Source organism: Triturus cristatus, chromosome 5_2, assembly GCF_964204655.1.
Source record: "Triturus cristatus chromosome 5_2, aTriCri1.1, whole genome shotgun sequence".
Lineage (NCBI taxonomy): Eukaryota > Metazoa > Chordata > Amphibia > Caudata > Salamandridae > Triturus > Triturus cristatus.
The window spans coordinates 801,952,643-801,973,587 of NC_140588.1; the positions used below are offsets into that span (position 1 = coordinate 801,952,643).

At 42.2% G+C, this 20,945-nt stretch overlaps 1 protein-coding gene across 5 annotated transcripts in view; it reads left to right on the forward strand.

Moving 5' to 3' along the window:
• ATP11C (ATPase phospholipid transporting 11C (ATP11C blood group)) overlaps window positions 1–20,945 on the forward strand; it is an 804,025-nt gene that overhangs the window by 317,003 nt on the left and 466,077 nt on the right. For all 5 annotated transcript variants that reach the window (XM_085607959.1, XM_085607958.1, XM_085607957.1 and 2 more), the window contains exon 3: window positions 15,929–16,018. In XM_085607959.1, the coding sequence (XP_085464085.1) occupies window positions 15,929–16,018 (90 nt within the window). The remainder of the gene's footprint in view (window positions 1–15,928; window positions 16,019–20,945) is intronic.

Consider the following 20,945-nt stretch of genomic DNA (forward strand, 5'->3'; position numbering starts at 1 on the left):
CTGTTGCTGGGGAGGCAGGGCAAAGGCCCGCCGCCGCTTTCAGGGCCTGGCGCCGCTCCTGAACTATCTGCTCCAGTTCTGGGGACCCCAAGGTATGTGGAAGCGGTGTGGGGGCACCTGGACGGTGTCGTCTTCGCGAGCATTGTCTCCTGGGGCCCGCTGTTCTCACGCGTTGTTCCTGGGTGCGCTCTGCCCGGTGGCCCGCAGTACAGTTCTAGTCCGCCCAGTCGTGCGCCTCTTCAGGTGTTGTAAAGAAGTGAGTAACGCCATCGTGTATGATTTTCAGACGGGACGGGAACTGCAGGGAGTACTGTATTTTCTCCGCCCGTAGGCGTCGTTTCACCTTCAGAAAGGACGCCCTTTGGCGCTGGACCACTCGTGAATAGTCGGGAAAGATCATGATGGTTTTATTCACGACTCGGAGCGGTCCCATCTGCCGGGCCGCCCGGAGCACCGCATCACGGTCTCTGAAGTGTAGGAATTTGGCCAGCATGGGACGCGGCGGGGCTCCTGGCTGTGGGCGACGCGCCGGAACACGGTGCACCCTCTCGACGGAGAAGTACACTGTGCGGTCATCACTGGGGGTGAATGATTTAGTCCAGGTCTCCATATACTCCACTGCATCAGATCGTTCAATTCCCTCCGGCAGCCCAAGGACGAGAATGTTGCAGCACCGTGACCGCCCCATAGGTTGGATGTCGGCGACCGCTTTCGCATTGTCCCAGACTTTATCCGACAGTTTACGATGATCATCGCGGAGGAGGCTGACATCCGTAGTGAGGGTGCCCAGCTGGTGCTCCAGGAAAAGCCGCGACTGCTCTATCGCTGCCAGTACCTTGTCGAGCATGGCCAATAGAGAGGGCTCCCCCGACGATCCAGCGGCTTTGGAGGCCCCGCTGGATTGGCTGGCCGGGGCCTCCGACGCAGCCCCCGGGGCCGGCGCCGCTGCTCTAGGTTTGCCCATATTATCCGCTGGGGGCCCCACGAGCGCGAAGTGGACTCTTTGGCGGGGCGAGGCGTATTTGTAGCCGATGGTGGGCCCTCTGGCACTATGCTCCGTTGCTGCGCAGTCAGGTGCCACTGCAGGTGAGTGTCGCCCGTTGGGTAGGCGGGATGTGGAAAATTATGTGGCCGTTCTGGTGGTGGAGGCCGCCGACGCTACGCAGCCACCGGGATGTCAGCGGCCAATCCCGCCGGCGGGGGCCCCGTCCCTCACTCTGTCCCCAGGGTAAGTCTTCCCGCCTGGGCTGGCGATGTCACAGCTGCAAGGCCAGATCAGGGTCAGCACACCATAAGTCCTCCACGGCCTCCCTCAGCTCCCAGAAAGTCTATGGCGGCCGTCTCAGTGAAGGCGAGTGCCGGGGCAACACCTCTGGGCCACAGTAATCGACGCCCCGCCCACCAAGGACCTCCGCTCTCCCGTGCAGGCCGCTAGGCTGGAGTGCAGTGGGCCTCCATCTTAGAGTCAGGCAGGCCACCTCGTGGCCGCGAGGGACAGCAGCTCCTGCGAAGCATTGTCCCGGTGCTGCCCTTAGTCCCCCTCATCATTGCGTGGGCTCACCTCTGTTCCGGCGGCCGCCCGGGGTCCAGCAGTACACCCGCCTCCAGACCTCCAGGAGTGCGCCGCACGGCCTTCCAGGCCGACAGTCGATGCGTTCCCCGCAGGCCAGTTCAGGTGGAGGCGGCGCTCCCCAACGATGCGCGCCTCCGATTGCCCCTGTCGCGTGTGGTCCACGGTGTGTCTTCGGTGAGCCCCAAGCAGGGGGGGGGGGCATCCGCCATACGCAGGGCGCTGACACCAGTGAACAATCACCACATCGTCCCTGCCGTCCTCCGGAACATCCAGGCAGCTCTCTCAAGGTCGGAAGTCCAGGATTACCTCCTCCGGTACACCCACGTCGCCCGTGCCCCCTCCGGGTCAGTAGCCAGGGCGGGGAGCTGCGAGTCAAGCGGGCGCCATCTTGTGCTCGGCGCCTTCGCTCCGCTCCAAACTCCGGGTTTCAGTCTTCCTGGAGCCAAGGCTGCTTTAGAAACATGGGCACCGAGCTCCCCACGCCTCAAGGAACCACCAGGCGCCATTCAGATTGGTTCAGTTTACAGAAATAGGAAAGTAAAAAATGTGTTAGTGATAGCATAAAGCAATACAGAGTGTTCCATAAAGGTAAATTGTAGCTAAGAGCCAAATCTACCCGGAATAGAACCCATGAAGAGTTCCTTTTTGGAAAAGAGCAAAGTAGAACTTCCCATAAAGAGTCATCCTGGAAACTCAGCCCAGTTCCCTACCATTGCAGCAGCATCCGTCAAAATATCAGCAATGAAAGGAATTAGCTTTGCAGTAGCATTGATCAGATACAAGTTTGGATAAGGTAAAGAATAAAGTCACCTTCAAGCAGTAGCTGTCGTTAATAAAGAGCTTGAATAAGAAGTGACCCTCTGCAGAGCCATAAGGTATCGAGTGTGAAGACTCTCAAGTCAAGTCTCTAACGAAAGAAGGGACTCTCTCACTAGCTAGGAACACTCATTAATATAAAATCACACAACAATGGAACAAACTTTAGCAAGTGTTAATAATTCTCCCCAAATGAAAACCGCTCATCTGATGGTGTTGTCAACTTCCGACACTTCTTCTCCCGATACCCATGGTATACATCCACACCGATATGTAGTAAAACAATGTTGCATATATTGGTAACATGGAGGAAAGTTCTCATGAGAACCTTCTTACCTAAGCTAAAAGATGCGCTCTATGTTCATTGTGAATACAAAAGATAGTCGGATATGCTGAACCAAACTAGCAATAATGTTCTGGTGAGGCATACATGAAATGTATCGAAATCATGATTTATTCTAATAGTCACAGCAAAGCTCTTTGTTCAGTTTAAGTGAGCTAATGTGACATGATGAAGCTAAGGAAACATAAGCTTGAAGTCAGCACATTCTTAACAGGATGCAAATGCTAGGCAAATTATTCTAAATAAAAGTCTATTAAGCTATGAGCAAGAGTCGAAAGAAAAGGCTTTTGGGCCTATTAAAGGGGCACATTTAGGAATAATAGCTTAATACAAAAAAAATTCTTAACCTTATTTCATATACTTTTAAGCAAGCACATTTTCCTTATGTGTGATTAATTTATTAATTATTTGTGACATTAATAATGCATTTGAAAATGATTCTTTAATGTTAAAAAGCAAGCACCTTTTCCTACATGTCATTTTCTTTGTGAACACATTTCTACAGCAGTTTAAACACATTCGTAGGTGCAATTCTAATATGGCTTACAAGTCGAATTTGATTTTTAAAGACATTTCCCTCATCCACAAACAGCCAAAAAACATCCCACAACTGACCTGTTAGACCAACCCTTCAGGAACTGCCTGATTACCCTGTTGGCCAATCCTTCCTTGTCTGGAGATGTGCGTTTAGGTCATTTGTTGTAGTGTGTGCTCGGCATATGCACAGCATACAAGTGAAAACTTTGTTATGTCGGTGCTGCTTCTTTAGGGATATTCTTATTCAGAAAGGAGATGTTTAGAGACGTAGAGACCCAAGCATGAATGTACAGTTGTAAAGACAAGCAAACTACAAATATAGTCCCCTGAGGCACATCTTTGGTGTGTCCTAAGATTAGGGATACCCTAAATCAGCTTTAAAGGCAAAGCCCTTTTGATCCATTTACCAATGTCCTGGATGGTGGCTGCATTTGCAAGCTTTTTGGATGCAGTAGCTGCATCCATGGCTGTCTGAATAAATGATTACATTTGTACTGTGCACATTAACTTCACAGGTTCAATGGAATGGCCTACTGGCCTTTTCCCTGTACATTTAGTGGAGTGAACTCTGGTAAATGGAACCCCTTTTGTGTTTGCATTTTTAATTGAATGTGAATGTTTTTCAACAGTGTCTAGATTGCTTTATCAATAATTATTTGAACCACCAGAGAAACGCGGACATTGACTGCGATCACCTTCGATACACCTGTCGATAAGTTACCCATTGGTGATTATTAGCATCCTTTGTATGACTGGGCAGCACATCCTCCAGTTCCTCCTCACCCATACTCCTTTGAATGGACAGGCCTCCTGCAAAGCACACAGAAGCTTTCCCACTAGACCAGACCCCTGGAGAATGTACCTGCTTGGTGTCACAGAGACACCATCTTGGAAGTGCATCTTGGCTGGATGTTTGATCTTTCAGAAATGCTTTTGCTTTAGGGCCTTGTTGTCAATTTTCGCCATACAAGGCCTTAAATTAAAGTTCCTTTTATTTAAAGATATGTTTATTGGCACTTTTTGTAAGAACGAATATATATCGTGCAGATCCATAATGCAGTAAGGCCGGTTCGATAGCATACAGTAAACATGTGAAACATAGTCACTATATGACAAACAAGAAAGCATCAAACATAGTCACAAAATATCAGCCCCCATGAGGTGTCAAAAGTCTTCTACTGAACTCAAATAATGCAACAGGCTGAACCACTCTGTCCCAGTTGCATGATCGCCTACTCAGCTGAGGCAGAGCTATTGTCATCACATAAAAGTGGTATGTTTCCCATGGTCCGAAGACCCCGGGCCAGGAGGGAAAAACGCGGACATGAATGTGAATAAAAAGAAAAACAAGCTGTCTCGGCGGGGGGAGGGGTACTAAGCCCAAAGAATGAGTATCAGAGAAGGAGTGGTTGAGCAGGGCTCAGTGTGCCAGGGGCTCCAGTATGTACGAGGATGATCTTGTCCTATCCGAAGGGAATGGTGGGGGGGGGGGGCATGGGCGACCAGGAGAACCACAAGATAAGTGAGGTGTATGCCCATCAGTATGCATTTGCTCCTTTCCCAGTGGCAATTAAAATACAGTTCTATCTGTATTGTAGATCATTGCTTTAACCAGCTAGTAACAATTGATTTGTATATTTGATTAGCAGGGCATTTGTAGTCAGGCGTTCCTACCTGGTGAGTGGTGACGGAACTATTTTTCCTTTGAATAATGGATTTGTCTGTCATTACTTGTATAACGTACACCAAGCAAAGATTGAACTTTGAATATGTGATGACTGTATAAAGCTTTAAAACAGTTTCTAGATTACCTAATACAATATTTATCTATAGGGTTGCTGCAATGTTGGTGTAGAAATCTTATAAAGTAAAAAATGTCTGTATGGTTCCATTTGTCAGTTGCCTTCTTGACTGCAATACAATGACTTTGTTGAGTCTTGTGCTCGTGACTGCCTGCTCCTGGGCGCATCCATTGCCATCCAAGCGCCATTGACTCGGGACGCAGAGAACTGCAAGCAGTAGCTTTGCCTTCTGGGCTGAGGCGGCCTGGTACAGAGGTGCCCCAGCCCGGGTGGCTGCACTTACTTTGGCCTACCATAGTCCTGTGATCTTCTTACCTACCTGCCCTAGAGGAATGGCCTGTTACAGCCTTTTCACTAAATGCTCTCATTAAGTCAAGATTTGGAGTCTTTTGAAGATTATCAGTTTGAATTATTATTCAAGTCTTTCCTTTGCTTACATTTGAACTATGGTTCGGCCCTCTGTATATTTTATGACGTATATTCTAATTCTGCATTTTTCCGCACTGATGGTGTGTCTATAAGTGCACCCTGTGATACCTGGGACAAGTCACAACCATTCCTAAGAAATATATGAATCCAGTGTGCTGACAAAAGTAAATCATTAGACTCATATGTGGCAGTCATTTCTATCTTACTGTGAACGTATTTCTCGTGTTCAAATATTCTATTGATTTTGATCATATATAAACAAGACCATACAAAAAAGAGCATAGGAAAAAGGTACACATATGTTATAGTTTGCTAACTAGTGAACTATCAAACAGTTATTTAACATTTTAATATCAGCTAAACAATCTTAAGTACCATAAATGTAATTATATTCTGTAATAAAAGAAAAGAAAAGCAAGAAAAGGAAGACAAGAATAATAAAAAAGGAAAAGAAAAGAGTAAAAGATTGAAAATGGATAAATCCTTTAATAGAACGAAAGATTACAAGTTAATATGACTCTAGTAAAATTTGAGTAGAACCACGTAGTTGTATTAAGAATAATTAAACAATTATTCATTTACTCAGCAGATCAGATATAGTCACGGCTGTAAAGCTATACAATTATCAATTGGTTTCCAAAATAAATGATAATTAGAAGTGTTATGAATAACACCTGTAAGGGATAAATTGGCTCCTCTTCTGAAAAAAATTATCCATGCCCACCACGTATGAACTGACAGTAATGAAGCATTTTTCCAATTAGCAGTAATAGATTTCAACGCAGCTGAAATTAAAAAATCAAAAGGCTTGCCTTCAAGATCTGTCAATTTTGTTGCAATAACGACTGATTTACAAATTATTATAGTATAAGACAATATATCAGTAACATTCAATATTTTCGTTACTATATTCCAAACATCATTCCAAAATTTACTAATCTTTGGACAATCAAAGAGCATATGTTTAATTAGTCCTTCTTGTTGAGAGCAATTCCAACATATACAAGAATTCAATACTTTAGCTTTAAATAACCTAAAAGGAGTCCATAAGCAATTGAATAAAATAAATGTATTTGTTTGATATATAGACACGTGCAACCATCCTGAGACGTTATTCAGCCAGATTTTTCGCCAAATATCTAAGGATAATACAATATCTAATTCTTTATTCCAAAAAGAAGTTAGAAAACTAATATTATCATTTGTACTTCCACTTCATTTTTTATAAAAGAGAGATACAGCATGGGAAGAGGAGGTCAGGGATTGTATGTATACAGCCAAATCAGATGTTGCATTCTGGTGGAAATTATTATGGAAAGGGTCTAGTATTGAATTACACAATAGATCATATTTATAACTATCTGTAGATTTTAGTTTGAACAATTGTTGTAGTTCTTGAAAAGATAAAGTAGTGTCATGGTATATATCTTTCAAGTAAAAAATATCAGTTTTAATCCATGTATTCCAAAATGTTGTGGATTTATTTAACTCAAGTCTAGGATTATATCATAATGATGAGTGTTATGTAAATGCCATTGTATATTGAAAAACTGAATCAAGATCATTTAATGTAAATTTTGTAGATTTCACAATAGTTGATTCCCGGAACAAACTTGTTGAATTAGACATGGTGACTAATGTCGGCAACGGAAATGGACCAACAAAGCTTTGTTCAATACTAAGCCAAGTAGGAGTATTGTTAGGTGTCACAGTTTGAAACCACAATGTACTTTGCTTTAAAATGAAAGCTTTATGATACTTTACAAAATCAGGTAAACCTAAACCACCATTGTTTCTTATAGCTTATACGAGGAGGTTTGTTATTCCAATTAAATCTGGTAATAATGCTATCAAGTTTTTATAGAATTTAAGAGGAAGCTGTATAGGCATCATGGATAGAAAGTAAAAGATTTTTGGAGCAATAACCATTTTAATAGAATCTATCTTACCCCACCAGGTTAAATGGAATGCAGACCATTTTTGAAACTTTTCTCTGATATATTTTAAAATACATTCACAGTTTAATGTAATAGATTGTTTATATTATGTGAAAATAATATACCCAGGTATTTGATTTTGTCAGCCGCCCAAATTATATCTTTGTTGGAAACCATAACTGGTAAACAATGAACATTTAAGGGGAATTTCTTTTTTTTTTAGTATTTAGTGAGTATCCTGAAAGTTGAGAATATGCATTAATTACATTTAATAATGAAGGAATTGACGAATCTGGATTACCAATATAGAGAAGCACGTCATCAGCGTATGCAGAGGTTTTAATAGGAACATTGTTAATAGTAAGACCTTCAATTTCTTTGGAATTTCTATTCACAAGTAACAAAGGTTCTATTACAAGTAAGAAAAGTAAAGGTGATAACGGGCATCCTTGCCTTGTACCTCTGTAAAGAAGATATTTATTGGATCTCTGACCATTAATAAAAAGTTGAGTAGACTACCCGAATATAAAGCTGAAATCATACGAATAAATGAGGAACTCATATTAAATGCAGCCAATGTATGGAAGGGATATTGCCAATGTACTTTTTCAAAAGCCTTTTCTGCATCTAAGGCTAGAAGGCCAGCAGTTTGAGTTAATGATGCACCACTTTCAATTGCATGGACTATTAATCTTACATTGTTTATTGACTGTCTGTTTTTCGTTAAACGTGATTGATTAATATGCACAATAGAACGCAATACTGAAGCTAATCTTGTTGCCAGGATCTTTGCGTAAAGCTTACAATCCTGATTAATCAAAGAAATAGGACGATAGTTTGAAACCATTGAGGGGTCTTTATCTGGTTTTGGAAGGACTATAGTTAAAGCTTCTGTAAAAGACCCTGACGTTGTTCCTGTAAGATTAAAATGAGTAAATAATTTGAATAAATGTGGTGACAGGAGAGTTTCAAAATCTTTATAAAACTCTGCAGGAATACCATCCTGGCCTGGAGATTTAAGCAACTTTAGTGATTTAATAGCGGAGTGTACTTCATCAATAGAAATTGTCATATCCAAATTGTCTTTAACTGTTTGAGAAATTTGAGGTAAATGACACTTCTCTAAAAGTCACTTGTGGGAGGTTTATTATATAACTCTGAATAATACTTCATACATTAATTCACTTTTGCTGTATGAGATATGGCTGTTTGTCCTTCCAGTTTGTGGATAGCACTAATTTGAATTTTATCATTCTTAATACCCAAATAGTTTGCTAAAAATCTTCCAGATCTATTAGCATTAAAATAGAATTTAGCATTTGAATTACAGATTTGTGTGCCTGCACTTGTACTTAATATAGAGTTTAGTTCATAGCGAAGTTTTTGTAAGTGTATTTTGTATTTAATGTCACTGGATGTAGTAAAAAGACGTTCATATCTAGCAATTTTTTGTCTAATTCGTTAATTTGTGTGTTAAATGTCTTATTTGTAGGGGCCATAATGGAAATTGTACCCCCCCCTAAGGTATGCCCTAAAGGCATCCCATCTGTTTATAATTGATGTAGAACCATTGAAATTAAACCTAAAATATTCATGAATTGATGATAGAATTTTGGGTTTGTTGTCGTTATTAAGAACCTGGGGCCCGATTCACAGAACTAACTTAAGACAAAATCCTAAACTTACTACTTTTGGTATTCACAGAAGGCATTTAGTAGTAGTAAAGTTAGGACTGTAGGGGGCGCACTTGTTCTAGACGTACCCATTCAGTCAATCGGAGCACATGTACGCGTCGTACAACTGGCTCCCATTGACTTCTATGGGAGTCCGACCGAACCGAGTCCGACAGCATACGTGCGCATTGTACTCGCTCGGTCGGACTGTAGGGGCCCGGTTCGGTCGGAAAACACTCAGGATCCAAATCGGTCGGAGTGCTTTCCGACCTGGATCGGACTCGGCCCCTAAATGCCTTCTGTGAATACCAAAAGTAGTAAGTTTAGGATTTTGTCTTGTTAGTTCTGTGAATCGGGCCCCTGATTTGTGTTCATGTGCCATCTTCCTCGAGATTCTTGAAATACTGTAGGATGTAAAACGCATGAAACAAGCGCATAATCCGAAATATCAATATTTTGGATAGTGGGTTCAGAAATAGAAGGAATAAATGACGGGATATTAATAAAAAATCTAATCTAGAATATGAATTATGAGGATTGGAAAAAAAAAGTTAATTGTTTGTCCTTTGGATGATGTAAACGCCAGATATCCACTAATTTAGTTGATTAAAAAAAAAAATTAAGAACAAAAAAGGCTTTGGGAGGACGATATTTGATTTGAGCACATCTATCTAATAAAGGATTATTTATAAGATTGAAGTCACCTCCAATAATAAGTGGAACATTACCCAATTTTAAGACTTCTGACTTAAAAAGAGACCAAAACTCAGGGTAATCCTTCATGGGACCGTATATATTAATCAAGTGCAGGACCATGTCCTCAATTTTAATTTTAACTATGAGAAAACGACCATTAGAATCGGAATACTTATGTATATTTGAAGATTTTTTATCTTTTTTAAATAAGACAGCAACTCCGTTTTTCTTATTGAGAGCAGGTGAGGAAACAATATTACCCAATCCATTTTTTTGTTCATGTACGCTAGGATAGTGTCATCAACATGAGTTTCCTGTAATAAACAAAGATCAGCCTTATGTCTAGCCAGATAATCCAAATCTTTAGTACGCTTAACCAGATGTCGTAACCCTTTAACATTAAAAGACACAAGTTTAATACCCTGAATATTAGACATCATTGAAAGAAATTAAGTTGAGAAGAAAATAAGGAATTAAAGAAATGACCAAATTACGTAGTTCTGTAGAAATGAAAGAAAATAAATTAAAAATAAAAACGGACCAACATATAACAAATACACCATATAGACAGAAATATAATTGTTGAATCTCAAGAATAACCACTCAAAACGTGCCCAGTAAAGAAATACATCAATTTAGGCTAACTATAAATGCTTAATAATCTAGTCACTCAAGTAACATTTTCGTTAGTATCCATGGAGAGTGGCGAGTGTTGGTGTAAGTACAGACGAAGGTCATCCGGATGTTGAAAGGACCTCGTGAAGTCATCTTTTGATATTCCCATATTTGAATCCACATCTTCTCAGTCGTGGACGAAGATCAGTAAATTCTTTACGGATTTTTACAGTTTCCTTAGCAAAGTCTTGATGAATAAAATGTTTATTACCATTGACCATTAAAGATGGAATTTCTCTAGACACATTCCGTATTAATACAAGATGGTGATGACGCAACACCTTGAATATCATTTGACGAGGTTTAGTTTGATTTGCACTGATATGCGAAGTAATTCTATGAGCTTTGTCAATCTCAAAATTTTCCTTAAATTGTAGTCTTAACACGCCAGGCAATAGGTTTACTAAATACATTATGCAGTCATTACCTTCCACATCTTCAGTCAATTTGAAAATTCTTAAATTGTTCTGACGATTACAATTTTCCAAATCAAGCAATAATTTATTCATTGGTTCTATTTTCGCTGCAAGAGCATCTAATTTTGTTTTGTTGTCTTGAATTTTAATTGAAGGGTCAGAAACTTTCATTGAAATACCTGCCATATCTTTGCGCAAATCCTTCAATTCTGATGCAATAGTAGCTGTGTTAGCACGAATAGCCTGCATTTCATCTAACAAATCAGATAAGGAAGGCTCAGAAGAGTCTACAATTTTAGACTTGACTGGTGGAGGTGAAGTAGTATTTTGCTTACGATTGTTAAGAACCAGAGGAATATTTTTACCCTCCATAGTAACAAGTTAATTATTTGAGGCAGTAATCTGTTCAAATTATAATTTCCAAGCCCTTAGAAATAATGCCGTACTGTGCAGCAGCTAAAACCAGCTGTGGGAGTATCCAGGCCACAGTCGCACCCTTTCCTGCCTGTGGTTCCACCCTCCTGACAGATAAAATCGTCAATACCTGTGTGGAAGTACAGCAGAAAGAAGCTTCCTCACATTTCACCTTCAACCTCCACCAAAACCGGACAACGCGGCGAAAAACGGGCAGAAATCGTGGAGCTCACACCTTGGTGGCCATCTTGGATTGCGCGCTCGCGCGACTCCACTGTCAACGTTTTCTACACCTAATTATATGTTCAAACATTATTTTTCTGAAGGTTTAGATCTATATGGAAAATGTCTCGTGTCACACTTGGTTTACCGAATAGGAGGGTGAGGCTCCATTCAGTGGCAGGTCAGCTTGTACACAGAACTTAGTTTAAGTCGATCGTAATAATTAAATGAATAAATGGTTACAATGGAAACAATGTTCGAGGAGTAACGGTGCAACACACCACTGAGGTTGATTTCGTGCTGCTAGAATTATGTGGCGGAATTGGACAAAATTATGTGGCATGGTAGACTAAATTATGTGGCAATGAGAAGCAAATTATTCAGCATAATGCAGCACATTTGGAAGCAGTATTCAGTATTTTGTCATTTTTACACGTTACCACTGTATGGACAAATGTTTCAGATCCTTAATGGGAGTTTAACACCTAAATACAGCAATCAACATCTAAAAGGCGGTCTGTCTCTGCGTGATGAAAAGGGCCTGCCACTGTGTGGCAACATGCGTGGTAGCATTATTAGTAACTTTTCATCCGTTTGAGTTAGAAACCAGTTTTTGGGTAAAATCTGCAATTTGTACATAAAATGATGAATTATGTGGCAGGTGCAACAAATTCATGCAGAATAGAGAAAACGGTTCAGCCGCAGAATCGCAGAATCCCAGTGGCCCTGGTTGATACAGCTTCTACAGTGATATTTTTGGGAAATCTGGGTTGAGAGGTCAGGATGTCCTTAGACTGTTCCACGTTTACATTCTTGTAAGGCTTCACTCTGAGTAGTAATCCCCAAATAACCCTGTTTTAAGCCACCTAATGGCATTGTGTTACCTAAGGATAGAATATTCCCATGCCTTCATCAAAATGTTTTTGATTACATGTATCACATTTGTATAAATAACAATCTAAATCTGTGCAGCAGCCGAGTATATTTCTTGATCTGCAGCCTGAATGTTACTGTTCTAAATTTTGGAGGGTGTTAAATTAGCAAAGGTTTCTATGATCAGTTCCTGAATTCATTATGTTTTTGTCCCCGAACTCCTCCTATATTAGGTTTCCATCCTAGCTAAGCAGGATGCTTTTATTTTGGGAATAAAATGTTTGGCCTCAGTACTGGTCTGTGAAGCACCAAGAGGAGACTGAGCTGGTGCTGCTGCACTGCCAGCCATTACTGTCCATCGCTGAGGCGTCATTCTTGGCAGTGCTTAATTTGAGCCGGTGGTTTCTAACACCAGCACTTAATTGGTTTTCACTGCTGGCACAGGCACTTAATTGTCAACTCAGCACTTATGACAGTCTGCCACATGGTGGCGCTGCTCAACTAATTTAGAGATGAGCAGAACAACGGTTGTTTGTGAATACAATATACATTAAAAATTACTAATACCTGCCTCCCCAGCCATTCCTTTAGCTTTGGGGACATGGAATAATCTGGACCGTCGCACTTGCAGGCGAGCGAGATGGTTAGTAGTTGTTTTGACAGCGATGACGGGGTGATGGATGGCGCAAGCTGCAGTGGCCTCCTGCTCAGGGCCCTGGCACTTATTATATTTCAAATTAAGCACTGATTCCTGGTGGGCAGCCCCTCTTTCCAGCACTCTTTCTATGACCTACATGCCTCTGTATATCCTTGCTGAGGACCTGGGCACCGCACTGTCCTCATTCTCTGTGATTTCAAGTTATGGTTAGAAACCCTACAGCTCATGGACACTTCGAATCCACCCTGGAGCTCGTCCTGAGAAGGTTAATACTCATGCTTAGTGTTTTGAGAGCTGGACTTTCCAGTCACCCATTTGATGGAGAAAACATCCCATATCGTTTTTAATGAAGCCCTTTAAAGCGGCAAGAAATCTGATTTTCACATTTATAGTGGATGTTCTTTTCCAGTTGAGCTTTGGTTTTCCTCTGGCTCATGCTTGACCAAACATGGCGACTCCGTTTCATGAAGTCACATTGCAGTAGCCAAGATGTGATGGTGACTGGCATAGCATCATGCTGTTGTCCAAGAAAGTGGTGACTGCTGTGTGATGGGCTGATAGCCATATGAACCAACTGCAGCGGCAGGTTGTTGAAACCTGCCTACGCGTGTTAGGGTTGTGACTGTTATAGCCTTGTGCCAGAAGTTACTTGTTGGTAGATGCCAGGGTCCTCAACAAGTATCATAGTGACTGTTAAGGCCTGCTGCTGCCTGCAATAACCTGGTTGCTGTTGATGCCTAGTGCCTGTAGAAGGTAGGGCTTAGGGTTGAGACTAGGGTGTTTGAGCAACATCACACTAGGTTGGCACATTTTGTATAATTATAACACAACCACATTTTTGATATTGCTGTGGAATATTCAAATAGCACTCATGTGCAGAACATACACTGTGGCAACATCTAAAGAACACTCTGTAATTCCATAAGTGCGCCTTCATGGCTGCTTTTTTCCCAAATAAGATTTTTGGTTACACTCCTTGGTAAAATTCAATGTTTTCCTTGGGGAAGAGCTGCCCCAGAAGCACTCTCCAAAGTGTTGGTTACATTGCCTGCTTCCCTTGATGAATGAAAGGCTTAGTGGTATTTTACACCCCGCCTTTTTAAGTTCACCACCCTCTGCTGGAGATTCGGAGTGGTCCAATGCCCAGTTATCAAGCTCTGAACATGCACCCTGCAGCCCAACTCCGGCATTTGCAAGATCTACACCAGCTCAGACCTGCATCGACCCTCCTGTGTTGCTTTCTGAATATGGAACGGTGTGTGATCCCTTACCTCAAGACTAGTGCTATTTCTGCTGAAGCTCTGCAGCTCTGCTGCTGCTGAACATGCCTGCCTGGAAGCACCTTGCCAGCCTTGAGGTGTGGAAACCGAGTGCCGGGCCGGAACAGTGAAAGGAGTTCGAGCACAGAATGTTGCTTGATGGAGAGCTCCTCGTTAAAAGGCCATTTTCAGGCATTGCTTTAATATTGTTACGTCTTATGGAGAAACTGCCCCTTCCAAGAAGCAAAAGACACACAGATGATGGACGGAATGCAGAGCAAATCAATCATTCACCCCAGTCAAGAGATCTGGGTTAAATCCATCGTTCTTTTGCTCACCATGCCACCCCAGTTTAGACCCAGCCGTATGCAAATCAGTCTTGACCCTGTGCCTCATAGGAACAGTCCAGCCCGAATTGCCAAGCCCGTTCCTCCCTGGGCCAAAAACCAGCATCCTGGGACTGGTTTTGGGGCATCACCCCTCATCAGCCAGGCTAGCTTGAATCCATTGGCACGGTGAGCCCAGGACCCACGTCTAGGCATACCCAGCGCACTTAGGTCAAGAAAGCAAAAGACACACAGATTATGGACGGAATGCAGAGCCTGGCAGTTCGGGCTGGACTGTTCCCATTGGGCACAGGGACAAGACTGATTTGCATATGGCTGGGTTCAAATTGGAATGGCATGGGGAGCAAAAAAACAATGGATTTAGGCCCAGATCTCTGTACTGGGGTGAATGTATGACATTGTTCTGCATTCGATCAATCAATTGTTCTTTTTGCCTTTCAAGAAGCAGGCACTACTATTTATTAAAGAACCAAGACCTATTTGGAGGTGAACTGGTGAACTCAGTTGTGAGACTGCCTACTGAGCACACTCACTCTCTTCTGCCAACATTTTAGTCTGTTCCTTTGTTTGGGACCCCCCTGCACCCGTTTTCCAGTACCTACGAGCCTTCTTCCGGAGTGGTGTGAATCCAGTTCCATGTGTAAATACAGGTCCAAAGCCAAAAAGTTGCTGTAAGCCACAGTTGGGGCGGGAGGATGGTCCAGAACCAGGCCGGATAGGGTTCTACCTGGACCCAGAAGCTTGAGGTCTGTGTCTGGGCTCTTTGTGCCGGGTGGAGCCACACCCAAACACACAAACTTCCACACAGTACTACGATCAACCCTATCTCCCCTCCTGTCATCAGGCCATTGACCAGATAGCTGTGGATCCTGTGATGGTTCACAATATATCCATGGTTTGAGGTAATGACAAGTGCTGATACCGAATTGGGAAACAAAGCTGTTTCACGGTCCCATAACATTTAATCAGGCACTCTGAAACTTGATCATGCCATCGCTGTAACTGTATTTCTTATGTGATGTTTTGCTGTTCTTTTGATTTGTGTGATATAATTTGCCTCTCTTTTTTCTGTACGTACATTTACACATCGAAAGTTGGTAATAAAGTATTGTTCTTTGGCTGTGCAATCTAACTTTAATGTCACTATTTCAAATGTGCCCTTGTGCGTCATGTTTTCATTATCCCACCACCGCCTGTAAGACCGAGACAGTCTTTTTAACTGATGGGTGATGTGTTTCCCTCTTCTCTTTTTCTGCAGTATACGATATGGAACTTCATTCCGAAGAACCTCTTTGAGCAGTTCAGAAGAATTGCAAATTTTTACTTTCTTATCATTTTCCTCGTACAGGTAAGAACAGGTGTTTTAAGTGAGAACTAATAAACCTGTTTAGAAAGTTTCATGAGAGGTTTCAATCACGTGGCTAGGCAAAATGTAATGATGTCCTCACTATTCAGTTATCTCTGTTCTCAGGGGTCAAAGCTTTGAATTAATCCTTAATTTCAGAAGGGTCTACCCTGAAGTTAGGTCAAGGGAAAAAGGGATAATGGGTCCCATGCCCCAGTCGGCCTGTAGTAATAGAGCTGAAAATTATAGGGTTTACTTGATCTCGGCAATGGGAGTCCCCTTCCACATTGTGGATAATTAATTTGATGAAGTGCCAGAACAAGTAGAAGTAGTCACTCTTTTATCTGGAGCAATTCCAATTCATTGCTTAGTTAAAGGATCTATTTGGTGCTTATCTCTTATATGTGGGCAGAGTCAATAATAGCAAGCATAGATCATAGAAAAGATGAGAAATAGAACATCCAACACGTGTTTCGCCCCCTCGCGTGGCCAGTAGGCCAAGGGACTTCCTCAGGGCGTGAAAATGGAGTAGTGTAAGCGAATCCTGCTTAGTATAGGAGTCCAGTAATTTTTGCATGCGAGACGTCCGGTCACTGACGTCTTGCTTGGGTCAGTCGGGTCTTTTTCAGTTTTGTTTTAGCGATTAAACCATTTAAAAAACAAATACCATCTGTGGAGAATTGTATATGACAATTCCTTAATTTGAGCTCCAATTTATGGCTGCCTTATCATTTGTTATCCCTATATCTGGTCAACAACATTCTTGTGAGTTCTTTGTCTTTGGACTTGACATGTGACTATAGCAGATATTTATCTATTTACTGGATTAATTTATCTCTTTTATTTAATTGATGATTTTATTGAATGTGGGGGGTCATCTGGTTAGTAGATGATGGGGATGCTTTGAGATCTGATTATGTTGGCGAGCGGGGCCATGTATACATTGAAGAGCTGAGTGATGATCCTTGGGGGTCTTTGCATATTAGGTTCTTGCCCTCTGATGTGAAAGGTGTCAGTCTGACTTGTTGTTGTACCCATGAGGAAGGAGCAGATCCATCTGAGCGTTGCTCCTTGGATCCCGAACTCATGAAGTCTTCTGATGAGTGTGTGGTGGGACAGTGTGTCAAATGCCACTGAGAGTTTGAGCAGGATGAGGGCAGCTGTTTCTCCTCTGTCCTTAATGGTCCTGATGTCGTCAGTGCCTGCACTGAGTCTTGTTTCTATACAGCCTTAAGAAATTTGCGTAATTTGCTTTCACATAATTGTGTGAAATCTCAGCAAAATTGACGGAAATTACCCATAATTAGGCAACATGCAAATCTGCCATTTGGCGCTATATTTTAGCTCAAAATGTGTCTTTATGTCAATTGTTGGTGCAAGGATACATTTAAACTAAGGCTTCATGAACAACCCCTTGTGTTCTGTTGTATCTATACATTCTCTAAAAATTGTTACTGCATATGGTGCAATTCGCTGTAAAACGTAAAAGCAAATGACATGTAATTATACGAAGCGGCGTAATGGCATGGTTTCAGGAATTTCACATAAGAAGCTTAATGCAAGATTACTGAAAGAGAAGCTTAATGCAAAATCACTGAAATTGTGCTGCATCATTTACATTTCGCCCAGACCTTCTTACAGTGCCCCACCTTCCAAGGGTTTCTTATTCATTATTGCACTACCCACTTAACAATGCACTTCCCTTTTACGAAGCCCAGTGTAGTGGATATCAATGTGTTGTATTCATTCCATATCTCAAACTTGGGTGCTCATAATATTGTCCTTGGGACATCTAGTCTGTCCTGTTCTAAATAAATTATCCATGGTTTTACTAATTGGAGTATCATCAAGGAGTGAGACGTCGCCTGGGACGGTGTGTCCTGCAGAAACACTTGGCAAACTGGCACGGCCTAGATTGTATGGCAGACGGGACAAAAATATATATTAGACATATGTTTGAAAGTAATGAGCAGAAATTTAGAAATACTGTTTTTTATGTCAGAATTCTCATTACATTTTGGAATCACAAGCCGTTGTGTAGCTTTGCTTGTAGTTGTTTGGGAGATATTGTTTCATATTCATCCAAATAAACAGGCTTTAAAATTCCTTTTGCTGTTGGTTAGGCAAGCAATTTTTGTATGTAGGATTCCATTGAGAGCTGGTGGAGGTCTCCATAAATCTGGGTATTTTGACTGAAATGTTCCTCATGATATTAACCTGACTGCAGTTTGTATCACAATCCGCAAGGGGACAAGAGCGAGGTTAGAAAAGCTAAGAGGTATTCTGCACCATTGTCCTAAAGTCCCCTTGGGGAGAAAAGCAGGGGTGTGGAATCTTACCACAGGATGGGGTGCTCCAGAAATCTACTTAGCCACTAAAACAATCCACCTGCCCCGTGTGTTGCCGTGCAGAGAGATGATCAAATATGGCAGCATTCCCATCATATAAAAGCTTTGCTGTAGCTACTCTGATTGTCAAGGCTTAGTGGACACAGGTATGTAAGGCTCGCCTATCAGGCTATCGTCTCTCCTGTCCTCCCTGCCATCTTCCCTCCTCCCTCCGGCCCCACAACAACCTCCCCCATTACAACAGCCCAGAGCGGGTGGTACATGTGACCTATAACACCCACAGAAAACGGAATACCATGCATGGAACATATGCTCCCGGTACCACCTGATCTTCTTGGATATTCCCCATTGCATGTGAATAAACTTGTAATTGCATGGTACTGGTGGGGAGTTACTGCATGGTGCTGATGTTTATGGGTGTGGGCATCTTTTTGACCATGTTCATTTTTAGCTGCTTCTATTCTGAATTTGCCGATTCCCGAATTGTTGTTGCACTGGGGGGAATGTTTTAATTGGTGGGCAGTTTACTTACCTTTGCTGCATTTATTCTGAATTGTCGATTTTTGACTAATGGCGGACAATTAGCGCCACTCTCCTTCAATCTTAGCCACCTCCCACGCTAGTTGCTGAGTGTGGGCAGGGTGTTTTTGGTGCTGCCTCGTCATTCCTGCAGTGTCCCTTAAAGCAGAATGCGAGTGCAGACACATGCAGCAGGCGCTTCGCTGGTGCGCCCAATGCAAGCCCATCTGCGCCCGTATGGCACCAGGGGCCAGAACCCCTGCCACTCCTGTGCTTTCTAGAGACACTTACTCTGCTTCTCACTTGCTGCTTCTTCGACCTCCAGTCAATGACGTGTGAGCACACTCCCTAATCTTTGGGCATACAGAATGGGGTGAGATCCGGTGCAATCATTGCGGCTGCTCCCCGACACTGGGAGGCAATCCCTGCAGCAAGCCCATAAACACTAACACTAAGCCAGCCTCCTTGAAACTATACAATATTAACTGCCATTCACTGGCACGCCATTGCACCGATATCTACGATCTTAATCTAGACCAACTGCCTGACGCAGTCTTTCTTACGGAGACATGACTCACTCAATCCCTACATGTAGAAGCATCCTGGCTCTCCCTCTAGGGTACGGAATCAAAAGATGCGATAGACCTGTTGGCAGGGTAGGCGGTATTGCAATTATTCACAGCAATAGTATTGGTTGCAATATGTCCCCTTACTCCATCCAGGACTGCGAAAGTGCGCTATTTAAACTGCATATCAATGACCACTTTACTTCCCCGGCTTTTTGATTTAAAGACCTCCTGGCCTGGTAAAAAAGTTCAAGGAATCTTTAGTAGAGTATACCACCTCGTTCGTACTTAAACTATTCAATTTTAACATCAATTTTAACCTACACTATGATCTACTAAATGACAAAGCAATTCAGGATTTTATTGCTGACCTAGCTACTGTGCAACTTATCCAGCTAGTAGAACATTTCATTCATGTAGTGGGACACTAGCTTGATCCTGTGTTCTCCACCGTTACCAATCTTAAAATCTCCATTCCTATCCCAGTGACCTGGTCAGACCACTGTCTGGTTCCTACGACCATTGACACCCCCAGAGTTAACAAGACAATTGATGTTATCCCTGCTATAAGAAGACTGTGGTGTAAATAAAACCCCTCGACTTTCTCTAGTCATAGCGAATCACAAAATGGTTTAAAAGGCACGTGCCAACTTCATAATATTGTGACAGCATGCCTAACATCAATTGGCAAATACACAGCAGTCAAAATTCTTGCTGTAAAATTGAACGAAACTTGAAGCAGTTTTTTGGAAAGATAAATCATTACATTATACAAGTCTAAACAATTAGAGTCCTGAAGTAACCATTAAAAAGAGATAAAAGAGTGGTCCTAGCACTGAAGTAGCAAACAGATGTTTCGCGGAATGAGTTGTATGTATCCATATGTTTCTGTGTCTGCCAGCTTATATTTTCCCCTCAGCTTTTTAAGGGTGATGGGTTGCTTGCAACTCCTAATTTACTAATGCCTATCATATCCCATTATTGAAACCCTTTCAGAGTGCCTACTTCCCTCAGTATGTCAGTTTACCATAATAGGGTGTCATTTGTTGGAACCCCTTCCCCATTTTACATACTGACTTCACCCAGTTTATTATATACCCTATCTCCCAAAGAGTGTTCATATCTGAAGTAGTCGGCCAGTTGTTGTCTCCTGTTCTGCTTCGTAAAACCGGACGTCATCTGTGTATAACAAAATTCACTCACCCACATTGAGTCCCAACTCAGCCCCCTCACCAGTGCATGTCTTGGAACCCATCAGGCCAGGGGCTCCAGGGCCTGAGCGAATAGTATTGGGGACAGTTAACACCCCTCTAGCTTCCCTCTCCACTTTTAACAAAAGTATTCAATAGTGCTCCATTGTACACAGAATCACTTTTAAAAGTAAACAGAGTTGTGATATTACATTCAGGAGAAAAACAGTTAGGTGCAAAATCACCCTGTGTGCAACATCAACAGCACTTTGGAAACACCTTTTTGAACCCAAATCGCTTTTAGGAA